The sequence below is a fragment of the Pholcus phalangioides genome, unplaced genomic scaffold (genome assembly GCF_987345545.1).
Source record: "Pholcus phalangioides strain wild (caught in Gottingen) unplaced genomic scaffold, Ppha-v1.0 ptg000018l_1, whole genome shotgun sequence".
NCBI lineage: Eukaryota > Metazoa > Arthropoda > Arachnida > Araneae > Pholcidae > Pholcus > Pholcus phalangioides.
Genome location: NW_028301611.1, coordinates 5290662 through 5305812, shown reverse-complemented (window position 1 = coordinate 5305812; position 15151 = coordinate 5290662). Strand labels below are relative to the sequence as shown.

Here is a 15151-nt window from a genome sequence, read left to right as displayed (position 1 = left end):
TAGTACTGCTGCTATCTGTCTTCCATATTTTTGAAGTTAAAATGGCAGATGCCTGAATTTTCGTGTTGCGTAAGTATCATGTTGAAGGTTTGCTTGCTCTCTTTGAAAATAATTCAATGGGGATAAGTAAAACATTCCAAAATCTATTTAAAAAAGTCATTATCTTCTCCAATATTTATAAGTAAAAGTATGTCATGTGTATGCATTATGCACAAACTGAAATATAGTTTTTTCGTGAGCATGATTAACCCTCTTACCCTAGAAAATTCCCGGGGACTACACTCTTCGCATAAATAATTTTCAGCATCCCCACTCTCATTCATGCAATCGCAATGTTGCCATACCTAGAAGAAAAATTGAGCATTTATTTTTATTTTATTTAAAAAAAACTTCACAACTTCTTTTATTGAGTAATATTGATTCTGGCACGGTTTATATAAAATTACACAATAATTTAGCAACAATTTTAAAAACTTGTAACGAATTAAGTGTTTTCTGATATTTTTTCCACCTTCATTTTTATACCTAGAAAATTAGAAATAAGGTGAACATTCATCAGCAGAACATCTGCGTAAATCTAAGCACAACAAACTAATTATAAAATTATATTCATTGGAATTTTTTGAATAAATTAAAAATTTACTGATTGTATTTTATTGTATGGCGATACCCTTTCTGTGAAAGAGGTTATATCAGGGTAATTTCTAGGATAAGTAAAACATGAAACTGAAAATAGAATCGTACTGCAAAAAAGGTAGAACTGAACATGAATTACACAAGTTCCCTAAGACTAAAGTTCACAGAAGGATGTATCTAGACAAGAGAACGTATTGAGCTACTGAAAGAGGCAGGGGGGGGGGGGGCAAAGAACATCTAAAAAGGAAAAATAAGAAAATAAGTAGTAAGTTTTATGATGCATTACTAGTTCGCAGTAAATAATGGTTGACGTTTTCTTGATTGGATATAAAATTGTGGCAAGTTTGGAAAAAAAATGATTCCGTAAGTAATATTAAAACACAATGTATCATTAAATTTGATTGTCAGTGTATCATGGCAATAAAAATCTTTCAATTACCAATTTTTTAATATTTATTTAAATAATAAATTGCATAATTAAAATTCAGTATTAATCATTTAAAATTATCAATAATTTTATTTTCAATTAAAAGTGGCCATTTTTATATAGTGATGAATTTTAAGAAAATTGATATTCGACTGCCAAATATTTGTATTTCGCCAAAAAATTTGCCAAATCACTATTGGTTCCATCCCTAAACAAAATACACATAGTTGATCATATATAAGACTGACTCCCCACATTATAAAAAGCTCATACTTTTATTAAAACGACGTAAATTGTGGCGCCTACAAATTGAAAAAAATTATTGCAAAAGAGAGCGTTAAATTAGCGAATAAAAAACAAATCTCGAGAAAACTTTCAAAAGAAGTTCAACTTCACGCAAATAACACCCGCTCTGATTTTATTAGATTCTTCCCCCCCCCCCCCCCCCCCTGTTCACATCCCAAGTGGGGGACCGAGATCTCAGTCCAACCCCGTTTGACTGGAATATAAAACTCGTTCTTCAGCTGCAGAAAGTTACTGAATGTGGAATGTGTTGTTAAATTTTTGAACCGAGGGAAAAGAAATGGTGTTTGACCCCCCTCCCCTTCTTTCTCTAATTTAAGTTGGTAGAAAAAATATAAAATAGGGAAAAGAAACAAAAACAAGATATACGTGTGCAATCTTCTCTGTAACAGGGTTGCAATATCATGCCAGTATTGTACATAGAAGAAAGGGTAAATCACTTTCACCATTAGAGATGAAAATCGCCTGCATAAGAAGTACTAATCCTCACTGCTAAAATGTACAGGTTTGCGACTAAGTTGATTGAAGTTGTTTTTTTAACAAATATAAGTTTGATTTTATAAATTAAAATATACTCACAAACTTGACATTTTTTCGAGAAGAGGAAGTCAAATTAATAACTTTTTTTAATGGATATAATTATTATTTTATAACAAAATTCAATGTACATACCAAACACTTTTCACACTGTATCATGAGACCCTCGTCTTTGTAAATATTACAAATGCATCGGATCACCTCATCATCCTCAGTTTTTGGCTCTGAAAGTAAAGTAATTTCATAATTTACAAAATAAATAAGAAAAGGTGATTTCATAAATTTTAATAAAAATGTTTTCTAGCATAATTTTACTCAATGGCATTAGAGAAATTTACAACTGGACAGACACAGAAATCTAAATATTATCCATACTTTGGGATTTATGGGGAAAATGTATTTTGCATTCATGAATAACAATAATTTTAAAGGGACAAAAAAGTTATTTAAAATTCATCAATGCATTATGAGGAGTTTGAAAGACTGAAAAGTTTTCATAAACAATTTTCAATACCAACCTTCAACTTTGGATGACAAAAATGAAGCAGGTAGACTTTCACCAAGTATGTCTTCAAACAAAATACTAGCATCTAACTTGGCTGATTCATAAACTTTTTGAAGATTTCCCACCAGTCCTTTCTCTTCAGAATTTTCATAATAAAGCTTTCAAGGGAGAAACAAAAAAAAGGCTCAATAACAAATGCATCGTGTAAATGAAATCGTTTGACCCTAATTTGAAATTTTTCAGTTAGAAAATAAATGAATGATGCAAAACAAAAAACAATTTCCCACAAATTCAACTGATTCAAAACTAAATAAATATCTTTCCCAAAATGACGGGATAACGAAAAATAAAGGGGAAATGGACGTACGCTCATCTTCTTTGTGTTTATGTGTATTGTATTTCAAGGATATTTATTATAAATCTGTTATTGTTATCAAAAACGTGAGTCTGATGTGATCATGTTAAAACAGCTTTAAACTTTGCATTTCAATATTCTATCAGTGCTTTCTTTTGTAGTTGATCGCTTGTATAGTATGTAAAATCTTATCGATAGGTAGTGATAAGCCTGCTTGTAAATTAATTCCCTGGACAGATCGTAAAGATCTCTTGGGAATGCGTGCTGATCACACACACTTATTTAAATTTAGAAGTGTTTATTATATATCAAAACAAAAAATAGGAATACTTACAGCAGCATTATCGAATAGTTTATTGAAATCAGCTTCAAAGGCCTCGACACTCTTATACTGTCCAGTTATTATACTCTTTTCTATGGCAGTGAAATCTATGGGGGACTTTACTTTCAAAAAATACTCTGGATTTCTATAAAATTAGAAACACGATAATAGAACTCAATCCTGAACACAAAAATTAATATTTACTGACAATAGGTTTTACTAAAGCCTGTCAAACCGAAAAAGCATTTAAATCACAAGCAAATATACATAAATAAAGATTTTACCGTCTTTTGTTTGGAAGCGTCATGAATGGACCTGCAAGCAATTTCCCATCATCTCCTAGAATAGTTAACAGAGGGAAGAAATGTACTTTTACACATATATATATGCACCAAACTTTAAATATTCATACAGTCAATCATACAAACTATTCACACATCAGTGAATTTAAAAATATATATACACCAGTTTAATAGCTTAAAAGTTGAACTGAATGTTGTTCATTCAAAACAGAGTTTCTCAATTACTGAACAATTGTAGAATTTCGATCAAAAATTTGCTTTGAAGCATGAAGTTTATTTTAAATTAAAAATTCTCTTTTCTGGACTCTTCACATATTCCGGACATGACAAAACAAACCCTTCATGAAATAGAAGTTGACGAAACCGTAAATATCACATTCCATTTCTGTCGCAAAAAACTAACAAGTCTGTTTTGCTTTTAACAAAATTACCCACTTTCCACAAAATTAATTACCATTTAAAAAAAAAAGTCATTAACAAAGTCTGGACAGACCCCCCGATGATATTTTACTCAAAGTTCTGGTGCAGTACATAATTTATTATGTTGGGCAAGGCATGAGACATGTTTTCCCCTCTCCGTATATGGGTTCAGGAAAGACATGCAGTGTCTCACAACTAGAAATAACGGCCTAACTGAATATGAAAAATGTGGATATTTAATTGATAATAATGTGTCATAACGTGAACACTTTGACTAGAAAATTCCAAATTGCTTACCTCTGCAAGAGGTAACAGCAGTAAAAATACTTTTGAACACACGAGCAAGTTTTGCCGTTCTAGCTAATTCTGTATCTTCCTCTGCCATAGTGAGTCTTCTATATAAAAAAAAGGTTAACATTATCAGAGCAATAAAGGACATACTCAGTTCTTCAATGAAAATTGAAATAATTCTTCATTCAAAATAAGACAGCCCGATGAACAAATAAAACTACTTGATATACTGCATTTACTTGGATGTAAGACACATCTGTCTAAATTGAATTTGTTTTTCTGGTGTTAGCATGTAAGAAATTGTAGCATTATTGAGGGGAGGGGTAATTTTTCCACAAAAAAGGTGAATGTTAGATTGCAGTAATTAAACACTATTTAAATTCATAATTCGAAAACAAATAACAATTTTTTACCAGTGAGAAAAATTTTCATAAAAAAGCTTCAATGGTTGAACAGTCATTATTACTAACTGCCATGCCAATAAATGCTGTGATAGATGAGATGCCATAGTATTAAAATTTATATCCTTTCTTACAGATTACAGTGCACATATGCTAGCTAGATGAAATAAAACTTACCTTGTTTTAACAGATCTTGAAGTGTTTAGGGCAGTGAATTGCGTATGAAACACATCTGAAAATGAAAAATTTTGTCTGAGGTATTAAGTAACAACTAGAATGAATGACATTTGTGATGCTACCATATAAATGGAATAAAACAAATTCTCTGAAACCTATCATGTGAGAATTTTCTTCTTGTACTAATTCAAACACGAATAAAAAAAATAGAGAATATTGTTAGAAAAGAAATTTTTGTGTTGAAAAAAAAAAATGCATTCTGACCTTGCTTGCTCAGATGATTATTGAAACTGCTGTTTTCCTCAGCGATTCTAGCTTTTTCTTTTGCTTTTCTCACAGTCTCATAGTTCCTGAGTAGAAAGCAATGATGCTTTTGGACATAACAACGTTGCTGGTGGGACATTGGCTTCATTTGGATGGCAAAGGGTTGGCGATTGTATGGCAAAAATTCATTTTTCACTTGCTATAATGAACAAAAAAATGTTATATTAAAACCAAAACCACAGGAACTGAATCTTATTCATTCTAATACAAAATCATCATTCTAATTTACAAACTGAAACATTTTTATGAACTAGTACTCTGGTCTCAAACAATGTACCACTCCTTTGAATGCCTTTCCTATTTACAAACTTTCAACTTTACGAACTAATTGTTCAAGTCCGTTTGACTTTGTAAAAATGATTGTTGACTATACGTAATAAGCATGTGAAGAAGGAAAAAAGAAAACCAAAGTTGGTGCTGGGAATTATTCCCACACATTAAGAAAATCAATCATGAAATCAGCAAACAAACACCATAAATTCCAATGAATTTCCACCAAAACCATTCCATATTATAATCATTTGGAAGTTTGAATGCATATATACAGTAGACTTTAGCTAATCTGGCACATACCTGATCAGGGTATGCCAAACTATTGAAATCATCAGATTACTGGAGGTCAATTGAAAAAGCCCATTCAAATAATATAAGCTTCTGCGCAGACATACAGTGACATGTTTTCTTCCTCTATGCATGAAAAAAACCCACCTAAAAACACCAGATTAGCACACGGCTGGATTATCGAGAGTCTACTGTATTATGGCCAATGTCTGAAATCTAGGAACTTCGCACATTGGTCAAACAAAACACAGGCTTTCAAATTTAGAATGATCGTGGTCATTAATTTTACCATTTTGATCTTAGGAACATGTGTATGTGTGCATATTCATAACATACATGAGTTGTGCATTACATATTAGAAACACATCACATTTTAAATACCCAACTTGATTTACTGATTTTTTTGTTTCATGTTATTTCATCAAACACTTTTTTTGGGTACACTGTATTATTGTTTGAAAGTGCAATAATCTACATTAAAAGAAATAAAAATACATTACAGCCTATAAGATTCATTACAGATTTTAAACCCCTTACCTCCTTTGGCACTTCTATTGGCTTTTCTTCTTTCCTTTTTTTCTGGCGGCTCGAACTGCTGTTCGTACTGTTGCTTCTTTTCATCAGTCGCTCTTTATTTTGACCATTCAACCTTTTCGACTTGCCGCCAATGACACCACGACAATTCACACTTCCACATTTGCATTCTTGCTATAAGGTTCAAAACAACATTTCTGAATTTTCAAGTAATCGCAAACATGTAAAATTAAACAATGGCAAAAAAAAAAAAAAAAAAAAACTAATCCAAAATGTCAATGATAAATTAAGAGAACATGCTTAAACTTGTTTTACCTGTCGTTCATGATTGAAGTTGTGGAAATTGTAGTCGTAGCACAGCTCAGTATTAGGTAAAATAGGTTTTAAGGCAAACAGTCCAATCCTATAAACACCATTTACAGACCTGTGGTAACAAAAAGGTGAAAAAATGAAATTAACAAAAACTAAGGGTATTTTGATGATGGAATTTTGTCTAACTTTTAATTCATTCATGATGTTTAATAACTTATTAAGGATTCAATTTACTAAAATTTATTAGAGTTTATCTGGATGACGTACTCCTGAAAAAATTTCACTAAAAATATAAATCTTAACAGGAACAGTCAGAACAAAAACCTTTAATAGGCTCTACTTTCATTTCAAATTAAAATTTCAAAACATAGATACAGCAGGTCAATTTCCTATAAATATTTTTTCCACCACTCCTTTTGTCAGAAAATTTCACCCTTTTCTGTCCCCCCCCCCCCTCACCTTGAGACAGCCCATAGGGTCTTATGTAATACCCATAGCTTCTACTGTTCTCCCCTGGATCATTCCATCTCATATCACAGGCTTTGGGAAACACTGGAGTAGATTAATCTATGAATGAAATTTAATCATTACTATTAAAATCTTGCATCTTGAATCAAATTTCCCTACACAATAAAATAAAATATTCCATAAAATTCATTCTACAACCCCCCCCCCCCCCCCAAGGAATACAATATTGATATTCATGCAAAAATCAACCAGCATAAGGTACAGTGTATTCATCTATACAGAAGTACAGTAAAACTTCGTTTAACCCTCAGTTTCTGTTATCTGTCATCTGAAAAAAAAAATACAAACACCAAAGAAACAGTCCCAGATTTTAAGGTCCGAAAAGATTGGATCACTGCTATGGTCTGTGCAAATGCCACCGACAATCATAGATTACCCCTGCTTCTAATTGGCAAATCAAAAAAACCACATGCTTTCAAAAATTTAAATATGAACACATTGCCTGCAAACTATTCTGCCCAAAAAAGTGCTTGGATGAACCAAACAATTTCTTTCAGAATGGTTCCACAAAGTATCCGTGCCTACTTAAAGCTCATGTGGCCGAAAAGCAGTTGCCACAGGAAGCACTGCTGTTAATGGATAATGCCCTGACACACCCCCTCTTATGAACTCAAAAGGGATGATCACCATCAATAGACAATGACAAAATAACATGCCTTTTTCTCCCAGCGAATACAACTCCACTTATGCAGCCTATAGACCAGGGCATAATTGAAAATATGAAGCAACATTACAGAAAAGCTTTTATCGAAGGCTTGTTTTCATCTGATAATGCAATTACTGTCAAAGTGTTTTGGAAAAGATACAACATAAAGGACACTATTTTCAATGTTGCCACTGCCTGGGCTGACCTTATATTGAAGTTTATATTGATTGTTTTGTAAAATTAAAGAGACAATACGTGTATGTATTATTTACTTTTAAAGGATTTTATTTTCATCTTCGTCCCAATCCCGGAGTGAAATCACGTTACTGTACATATGTATTTTTTATCTGTCTATTTGGTTATCTGTCACTGCCATGGTCCAGATTGTGACAGTTAATCAAAGTTTTGGTAGACTAAAAGTAGATTTGCTTGTCAAACAAATACAGCCTGACACAACACTGCGGCTTTCAATTTATTCAAGATATACTATCTTTATATGTCAAATGAGGTTATGCTCTCACCTGGTGTTTTTAGTCAGCTTTCATTTGCTCATAAATTAGCCCACAATTATAAAACATCTTTGATTATACCTCGTATTACTTTCAAATCAGAGTGTTGATAGGTTGGGGTAACATGGTACTGGAATATACTTTAGCATATCAGCAAGATCTAATGCAATTATTGAAGTAAAACAAAACCCAACTGCAATACAGATACAAATACAAATACAAATACAAATACAAATACAACGCCACAACAGGCAAATTGCCCAACGAGGTGGCTGACTTACGAACATCATGGATCCCCGAGCCCCTACCTACTACTGCTACACCACACATGCACCCCCCCCGCCCGCGGAACCCCCCCAACGAATCGGTACATGCGGGAATGTGCGTGTACGTGTAGTGCAACCTGACGTAAAGTTTGTTCCTGTGTAATGCTTGTTATGTGTAGTGCTGTCATCTGTCCCCAGTTTTACTAACTATGAGTGAAGTGTTATGGTTGAATGATTTACCGTTGTAGGACTGTTGCTCTCTGTGGCGAGACTTTTTAACGGGGAGATCGGCTCGCATTTGCGCCTTGAAGTTGGGAACCACAGAAAACCAACTTCAGCCGACCACCACTGTGGGGTCGAACCCGGATCCTCGCATCACGAGTCCGGCACTATAACCACTCGACCACCACAGCGGCATAAGCATAACTTCTTTTTCAAGGTTAAAATTTCACATATTTTTCTGATTATAATATAATTTATGTACTTAAACTATAAAAAAAGTTTTATTTGAAATTCAACCGAACCTTTGAACTTCAAATTTAAAATTCACTTTTACCAAATTGGAATAGTCAGTCAGTCAAAACTCACCATTTTTGCATTTCACAGTTTGGTTCACAGGAATGATTGACAAATCGTCCTTCTCCACCCATTCGATACCCGTCAATGACCATTCCACTGTCCAAGTTCAGACAATAATGGTGTTGGTCATTTAGATAACGCTCAGCCATCCTCTGCCTAAACTCATGCTCGCTTACAACTTCACCAACATACTCAAGTATGAATGAGCCTGAAACAACAAAATATATACACTAGATAAATAATTTTATAATAATATAAGCCAAAATATCAATATAATTCAGATTTCAAAGCGCACAATTTTTTCTTGCAAATTTGTAACCAAACCACCCTGGTATACATTACTTTTTTCTCTTACCGGTGTTGTTTCTTACCATTTTTTATCAGTTCCGTTGTTCGTATTCCCCATCCCCTGTCTTTAGTCATAAACCGTTCAAGACCAGGACTCCACTCATGTTTGAAAATGCTCTGATTGCCACAGCGCTCTTTACATGGACATAATTGAGGTGAACATTCTACATACATCATCCTAGAAATAAAAAAAAAAATTCTGAGTAAGATTGAAAATTGAGGGTGTTTTTGTTGCAACCAATTTTCTTTCCAATTTTTGTTTTTTATACGCAGATTTATTTTTCTCTGTGCTATAATGACATGATACTATATATACTAATGGTGCATGCATGACAATTTTGTGGACACAGAATCATTTTGCCAGTAGAATGAAAATTGGTTAGGACCATGTTCATATAATTGACAAGTTTAAAGAAAAAATTTTTAATTGTTTTTTTTTTTTCATACTTTAACATTTTTTACTAAAAATATTCACTCACAATATGATCCTTCAAAAACGACTGAAATTGAATTTTGTGAAACAAACATGTAAGGGGGCCATTCAAGTATTACGTAAGCAACTTTTTGGCCCCCTTCCCCCCTTGTCAGCAAAATTTTATCATCAGCTCTGCCTCTGAATCCTAACGCATATTGGTGGGATCAGAAACGTACACGGGGGGGGGGGGGGGGGGGGCCACAATCAAAAACTTATTTTTTTTTTTTAATGCAAAAAATAATTTTTTAATTGAAATTTCTGAAGAAAATACCTTTATGTTATTATAATCTATTTCTGTTAATTTCAATGCCATTTGAAGGCTATGGACTTAAAATTTATCTTTAATAAATTCATTGCGACCCACCCTCTAAGCCATATAATGATAAATCACATAAAGGCCATTGGTCCGCGGACCAAATATGGCCCTGACGTAAGCATTATCCAATCCCCCACCCCTGTCATCAAAAGTCAGCAAATCGGAAACCCCTCCCCCATAGATGATGATGTAATACTTGAACGGCCCCTAATATCTATCATGCTAGACTTTTCTGCTTTTTAGTTATGGTCTAAGTTTATTTAACAATTTCTCTCTCTTTTTGTTTTGGACCACTAATCTAGTCTAGATAACATTTAATATATAACAAGCACATTTTAGATGCTCAGAAACGTATTACAAATACAAATACGACGCCACAACAGGCAAATTGCCCAACGAGGTGGCTGACCTAAGAACATCATGGATCCCCGAGCCATTTTTTGGAGGCCCTACCTACTACTGCTACACCACACATGCACCCCCCCCCCCCCCGCGGAACCCCCCAACAAATCGGTACATGCGGGAATGTGTGTGTACGTGTAGTGCAACCTGACGTAAAGTTTGTTTATGTGTAATGCTTGTTATGTGTAGTGCTGTCATCTGCCCCCAGTTTTTCTAACTATGAGTGAAGTGTTATGGTTGAATGATTTACCGTTGTAGGACTGTTGCTCTCTGTGGCGAGACTTTTTAACGGGGAGATCGGCTCGCATTTGCGCCTTGAAGTTGGGAACCACAGAAAACCAACTTCAGCCGACCACCACTGTGGGGTTCGAACCCGGATCCTCGCATCACGAGTCCGGCACTATAACCACTCGACCACCACAGCGGCATACACATTAAGACATACACGTTCTGGCATGCACCAATTCATTAGACGTTCCTTGGAAAAATGTTCATGAGGCTCTGACGTGATCTGGTAGTGATAGTATTGATAAAGATTGCGCTACATTTCATGCCTATGGATAAAGCTAAAATTAAGATAGCGAAATACTTGATATTTGCAATTTTTATATAATAAAGGTCAATTTACCTGTTCAGGCAATCCATTCCACAACCCCTTTCCCATTGATTTTTTGGCAACACACAGTTACAACTTTGTTGTTCATACTTTGACACCGGTTTAATATCAAAATAAACATCTGAAAAAGAAATTTGTAAATAACATAATTTTCATGCAATTAAACAGTAAAATAATACAAGTAACTTTTATCGAAGTCTGAGTGGTGTGGTGGTAAAATACACGTATATCACCATGAAGGTTGTTGTCATGGTCCCATGTTCAATCCCGTGGGAGGATATAGATAAAATATTTTCCCTAACGAACTTGAGACCACCACTAATAGATAGCGCCTTTGTTTCCAACCCACCTCATTAATGGCAGTAAATTTCAATATAGCGATATGGCCAGAGTTGGTGTTTGGTGAAGTAGTAACTTTTATCATTCATCTTACAAAATAAATATAATTGGCTGAAGATTTTCACTCCCATTACAGCTGATCATTCGGCATTCTAGACTGCATTATATTAGTTTTTAATAAACAAGCTCAAGAGGATTTCATGTTTAATAACTTACTTGTTTTGAGCTTCTTGTAATTGTTTGAAGGATCACTGTTATATGGCAGCTATATACATAAAAAGAAGGAGTACATTATTGTAAATTACATTCGAACATAATGTTAGAGGTTAAACTAAGCAAACAATTAATGATAGAGGAGCACTTTTGTTATTTCAGAGAGAAGTGAAAGCATACTTGTTTATGTTTGTGCAACCACCAAATATCATAAGGCAATTTGAACTCCATACGTTTTTCTCGCAAATACTTTCCAACATGAATAGGAGGTGGGAGTAATCCATGTTCATGAGCTCCTGGATTGTATTCCAATTTATCACGGCATTTTGTGCGTTTGTTATTGTTTTTCTTTCTGCAATTGAGAAGGACTTCATTAAAAGTCATGTCATTTAAAAACAGAAATGGTTAAAAAATAAAAATGGTTTGAAATAGGGGTGGCCGACCTGCAGTGTCTGTGCCACTAGTTACACATCATGGTTTTAGGTGTGGCACAAAAATTTTCTAGATTGTAAAAAACATCTGAAGATAAAAACATTTTTGTACTCTGCTATATCAATATGCAGGAAATTTTCGTTTGTAAATTAGGACTTATCTTTTTTATGTTTATGCAGTCTATTTTATGATACACCGGACAGACAAATTTTACGCTCATACAATGAATAACTGCTTATGTTGAAATTCTCAAACAATATAAGCAAAAAAAAAAATTGTTCAACTTTTTTAATTTAATGAAAAAATATTTCCGGGACACTAGAGCATTTCTATTTTTTTTTCTGAACAAATTTTTTTTTTTTAACCAAAAGTGCCCCCCCCCCCCCCCAGGCAGGTTCTGCATAGCTACTAAGCAGAATATATACAGACATGCCACCTTCCGTAATTTAGAAGTCTGGATAGATATTCCCGGCGAGGTGTGAGTGTCCCCCTACAAAATATGAGAAACATTTAGAAAAAGAAAAAAAAATGCAAAAATGAAAAACATTTTTGTCCCACCCCAGAAGATAATGAAAGACACCAGACATTTTCATCTTTAAAAAACACATTTTTGCCTTTTTGAAAAAAAATATTTACAAAAAATTAGCTAATCTTTTTTCAATGAGTTCACAGTGGCTGATTTGGCTCTTTTGAGAAAAGAGGAGGAAAACTCTTGCTCGAAACAATGTCCTTTCATGTTAGATTTGACAGTCAGTATATCTCGTAGCGTTTCAGTTGTAAGCGATGCCCTAAATTGCGTACATGTTTTATTCACTACACTAAAAATCTGCTCACATTCTGCATTTCTGTGAGGAATGTTCAATATTCCAAGCATGACTTTTGATAAGAAATCATATTTGTAGTGGCCAGAAGAGTTTGTCAATTTCCCAATGAGGGACCACTGCACATCTATGCGTTTTTCAGTTTTTATGTAATCTGGAATATCCTCCAATTGCAATTCGTGGAACATATTTTGCAGGATGTCAAAAGCCGAATCTGCACCTTCAGCAGCAATCAGAGGAAGGCAAGGAAATTTTTCCAAAAAGAAGGCCAAATTTGAAAAAGACACATTCTCAATAAATGGGAATTTGTGGACAATATAATTACACACTGTGACAAAGTACTTCCTGACACAATCAAAGAAAACTTTTTTTTCGCTTTCTCTTAATTTTTCTACAACCTTAGTTGCAGACTGCCCTATGACCAAATCAGGGTCATTCCTCTGATTTTCTCTTCTGTTATACAAGTCACCAAGAAGTGAATCCGATGATTTTACAGCCGATGGTAAAACAAACTTTGATAATAAGGTTTTGAACATATCAAACAATATGGTACGCAATAGATGAATGTGAGGAATAGTTGATTGCAGTTGAGTATTCCGTTCTTCAAATACAGGGATCACATTGAGAAGGAACAAACAGAATGCTCTGTTTAATTCTGATGACAAGAAGAAGAAAATCCTTTCCTGACGTGAAAGGATCCCACTTTGTTTCAGCAAATCATTTCCAGTCATCTCACATTTTTGATAAGACTTCTCCTTAGTTGTCTTAGATTGTGTTGATAGTTTTGATTCAGAGGCAGACTCTGATAATTTAACCTTCTTAGGGATTTGGTAAAACTTCAGTGAACTGACAGGCTCATTATTGTTTCTAACTTCTTCTTTAAAAAAAGAAGTCAATGGTTCCCATTGGTGTATAAACCTATTTAGGCATCGTCCCAACGAAAGCTATCGTGTGGCCACATGCTTCAGTATTTTCCTTACCTCTGTATCATACATAAATTTCTGTATCATACATGTTTCAGTTTTTCCTGACGCTTTGAACTTCTTTCCATGTAGTAATATATATCGATTATCACATCAACTTTAACTGGGAGACATTCAGACCCTTTCTCAGCAGCCAAATTTATTAAATGGCAGCTACACCCAATAGTAAATAAATGGCTCATCTCTTTCTTTAATATGCCAGCAACTCCTGCTTTCATGCCCATCATGACAGGAGCATTATCTGCCCCGAAAGCCAAACAATTCTGCAATGGTACACTATGGGATTTTAGGCAATCCAATATAATACGAGCAATATTGAATCCAGTGCTATCTCCTTGTAATACAGGTGCAGATAACATGTTGCTTTCTATCTGACATGTTTTTCCATTGTAATAACTAACCACAATTGGAAATATTTTTGCATCCCCTTTATTGCTTCCATCAGTAGCAATCGAAAAAGGTTGTTTTCTCAATATGTCAAAAATTGATTCTTTATCCACATGGCCCATTTCTTTAAGAATGGCTGTGGTTTTTGTACGAGCACTGCTATATTTTTTTGCTGTATCACTATCCGGAAACATCTTCCTAAAAATTTGCCCCGCATGATCTGCACAACTTATTGGTAAATTATGTTCGATAATGAATGCAGTAAAATACGACTCCGCACGCATCACAGAATCGTCCCTTTCTTTACAAGAAAAATTTAGTTTTGTATTCTGCTCAATAGAAGATGCATAATTGATGTGCTTTTTAGCGTTCACATGTTTCACAATGTCAGTCTTTCCCCCCATGCAAAATAGAGAAATCACATCAACATACCGTACAAAAAACATAAGTGTTTCCTTTCTTGGATGCTATCAGTGATGGATAATCTTTGGTATAAGAACTCTTAAAAGCAGTTGCATATTTTTTTTTGGTAGACATATTTAATCAGAAAAACAATTGAAAAAAAATTCCAAAATGCAAAGCTGCTCAAGGGAAATCACATCACGTGGAGTACAATCAATCAGTTATTGTGCTTGTGACAGTGTCATTAATAGGATACAATGATGATTATACAGGAATTTCGGCAACCAAGACCATCCCCTGCTAAATGTCTGCCAATAAAGGCTAAATAAACCACTGAGCTATAAGTAAACCGCGACCGTAACCATTGACCACGGCATTATGAAATCTCAGGGAAAATCAGGGAAAAAAATTTTCTCCGAAAATCTGGAGGATTTTAACAAATCCGGAGAGCGAGAGAAAGGGTAAAAAATCGGGAGAGTTGG

At 34.3% G+C, this 15151-nt stretch overlaps 2 protein-coding genes across 3 annotated transcripts in view; both read right to left on the bottom strand.

Annotated features, from left to right (window-relative positions):
• Positions 1-15151, bottom strand: part of ash1 (histone-lysine N-methyltransferase ash1) — a 57197-nt gene that overhangs the window by 20508 nt on the left and 21538 nt on the right. For both annotated transcript variants that reach the window (XM_089247821.1, XM_089247822.1), the window contains exons 5-19: positions 11825-11996; positions 11648-11696; positions 11105-11213; positions 9307-9461; positions 8945-9143; positions 6411-6519; positions 6099-6269; positions 4941-5139; positions 4677-4731; positions 4105-4202; positions 3370-3424; positions 3098-3230; positions 2422-2566; positions 2039-2127; positions 258-344 (exon numbers count right to left, since the gene is read on the bottom strand). In XM_089247821.1, coding sequence (XP_089103947.1) covers positions 258-344; positions 2039-2127; positions 2422-2566; positions 3098-3230; positions 3370-3424; positions 4105-4202; positions 4677-4731; positions 4941-5139; positions 6099-6269; positions 6411-6519; positions 8945-9143; positions 9307-9461; positions 11105-11213; positions 11648-11696; positions 11825-11996 — 1825 coding nt within the window. The remainder of the gene's footprint in view (positions 1-257; positions 345-2038; positions 2128-2421; positions 2567-3097; positions 3231-3369; positions 3425-4104; positions 4203-4676; positions 4732-4940; positions 5140-6098; positions 6270-6410; positions 6520-8944; positions 9144-9306; positions 9462-11104; positions 11214-11647; positions 11697-11824; positions 11997-15151) is intronic.
• Positions 13904-14804, bottom strand: LOC149071612 (uncharacterized). The gene is given in 2 exon segments (XM_089247816.1): positions 13904-14668; positions 14670-14804. Coding segments are annotated over 2 exon segments (900 nt in total).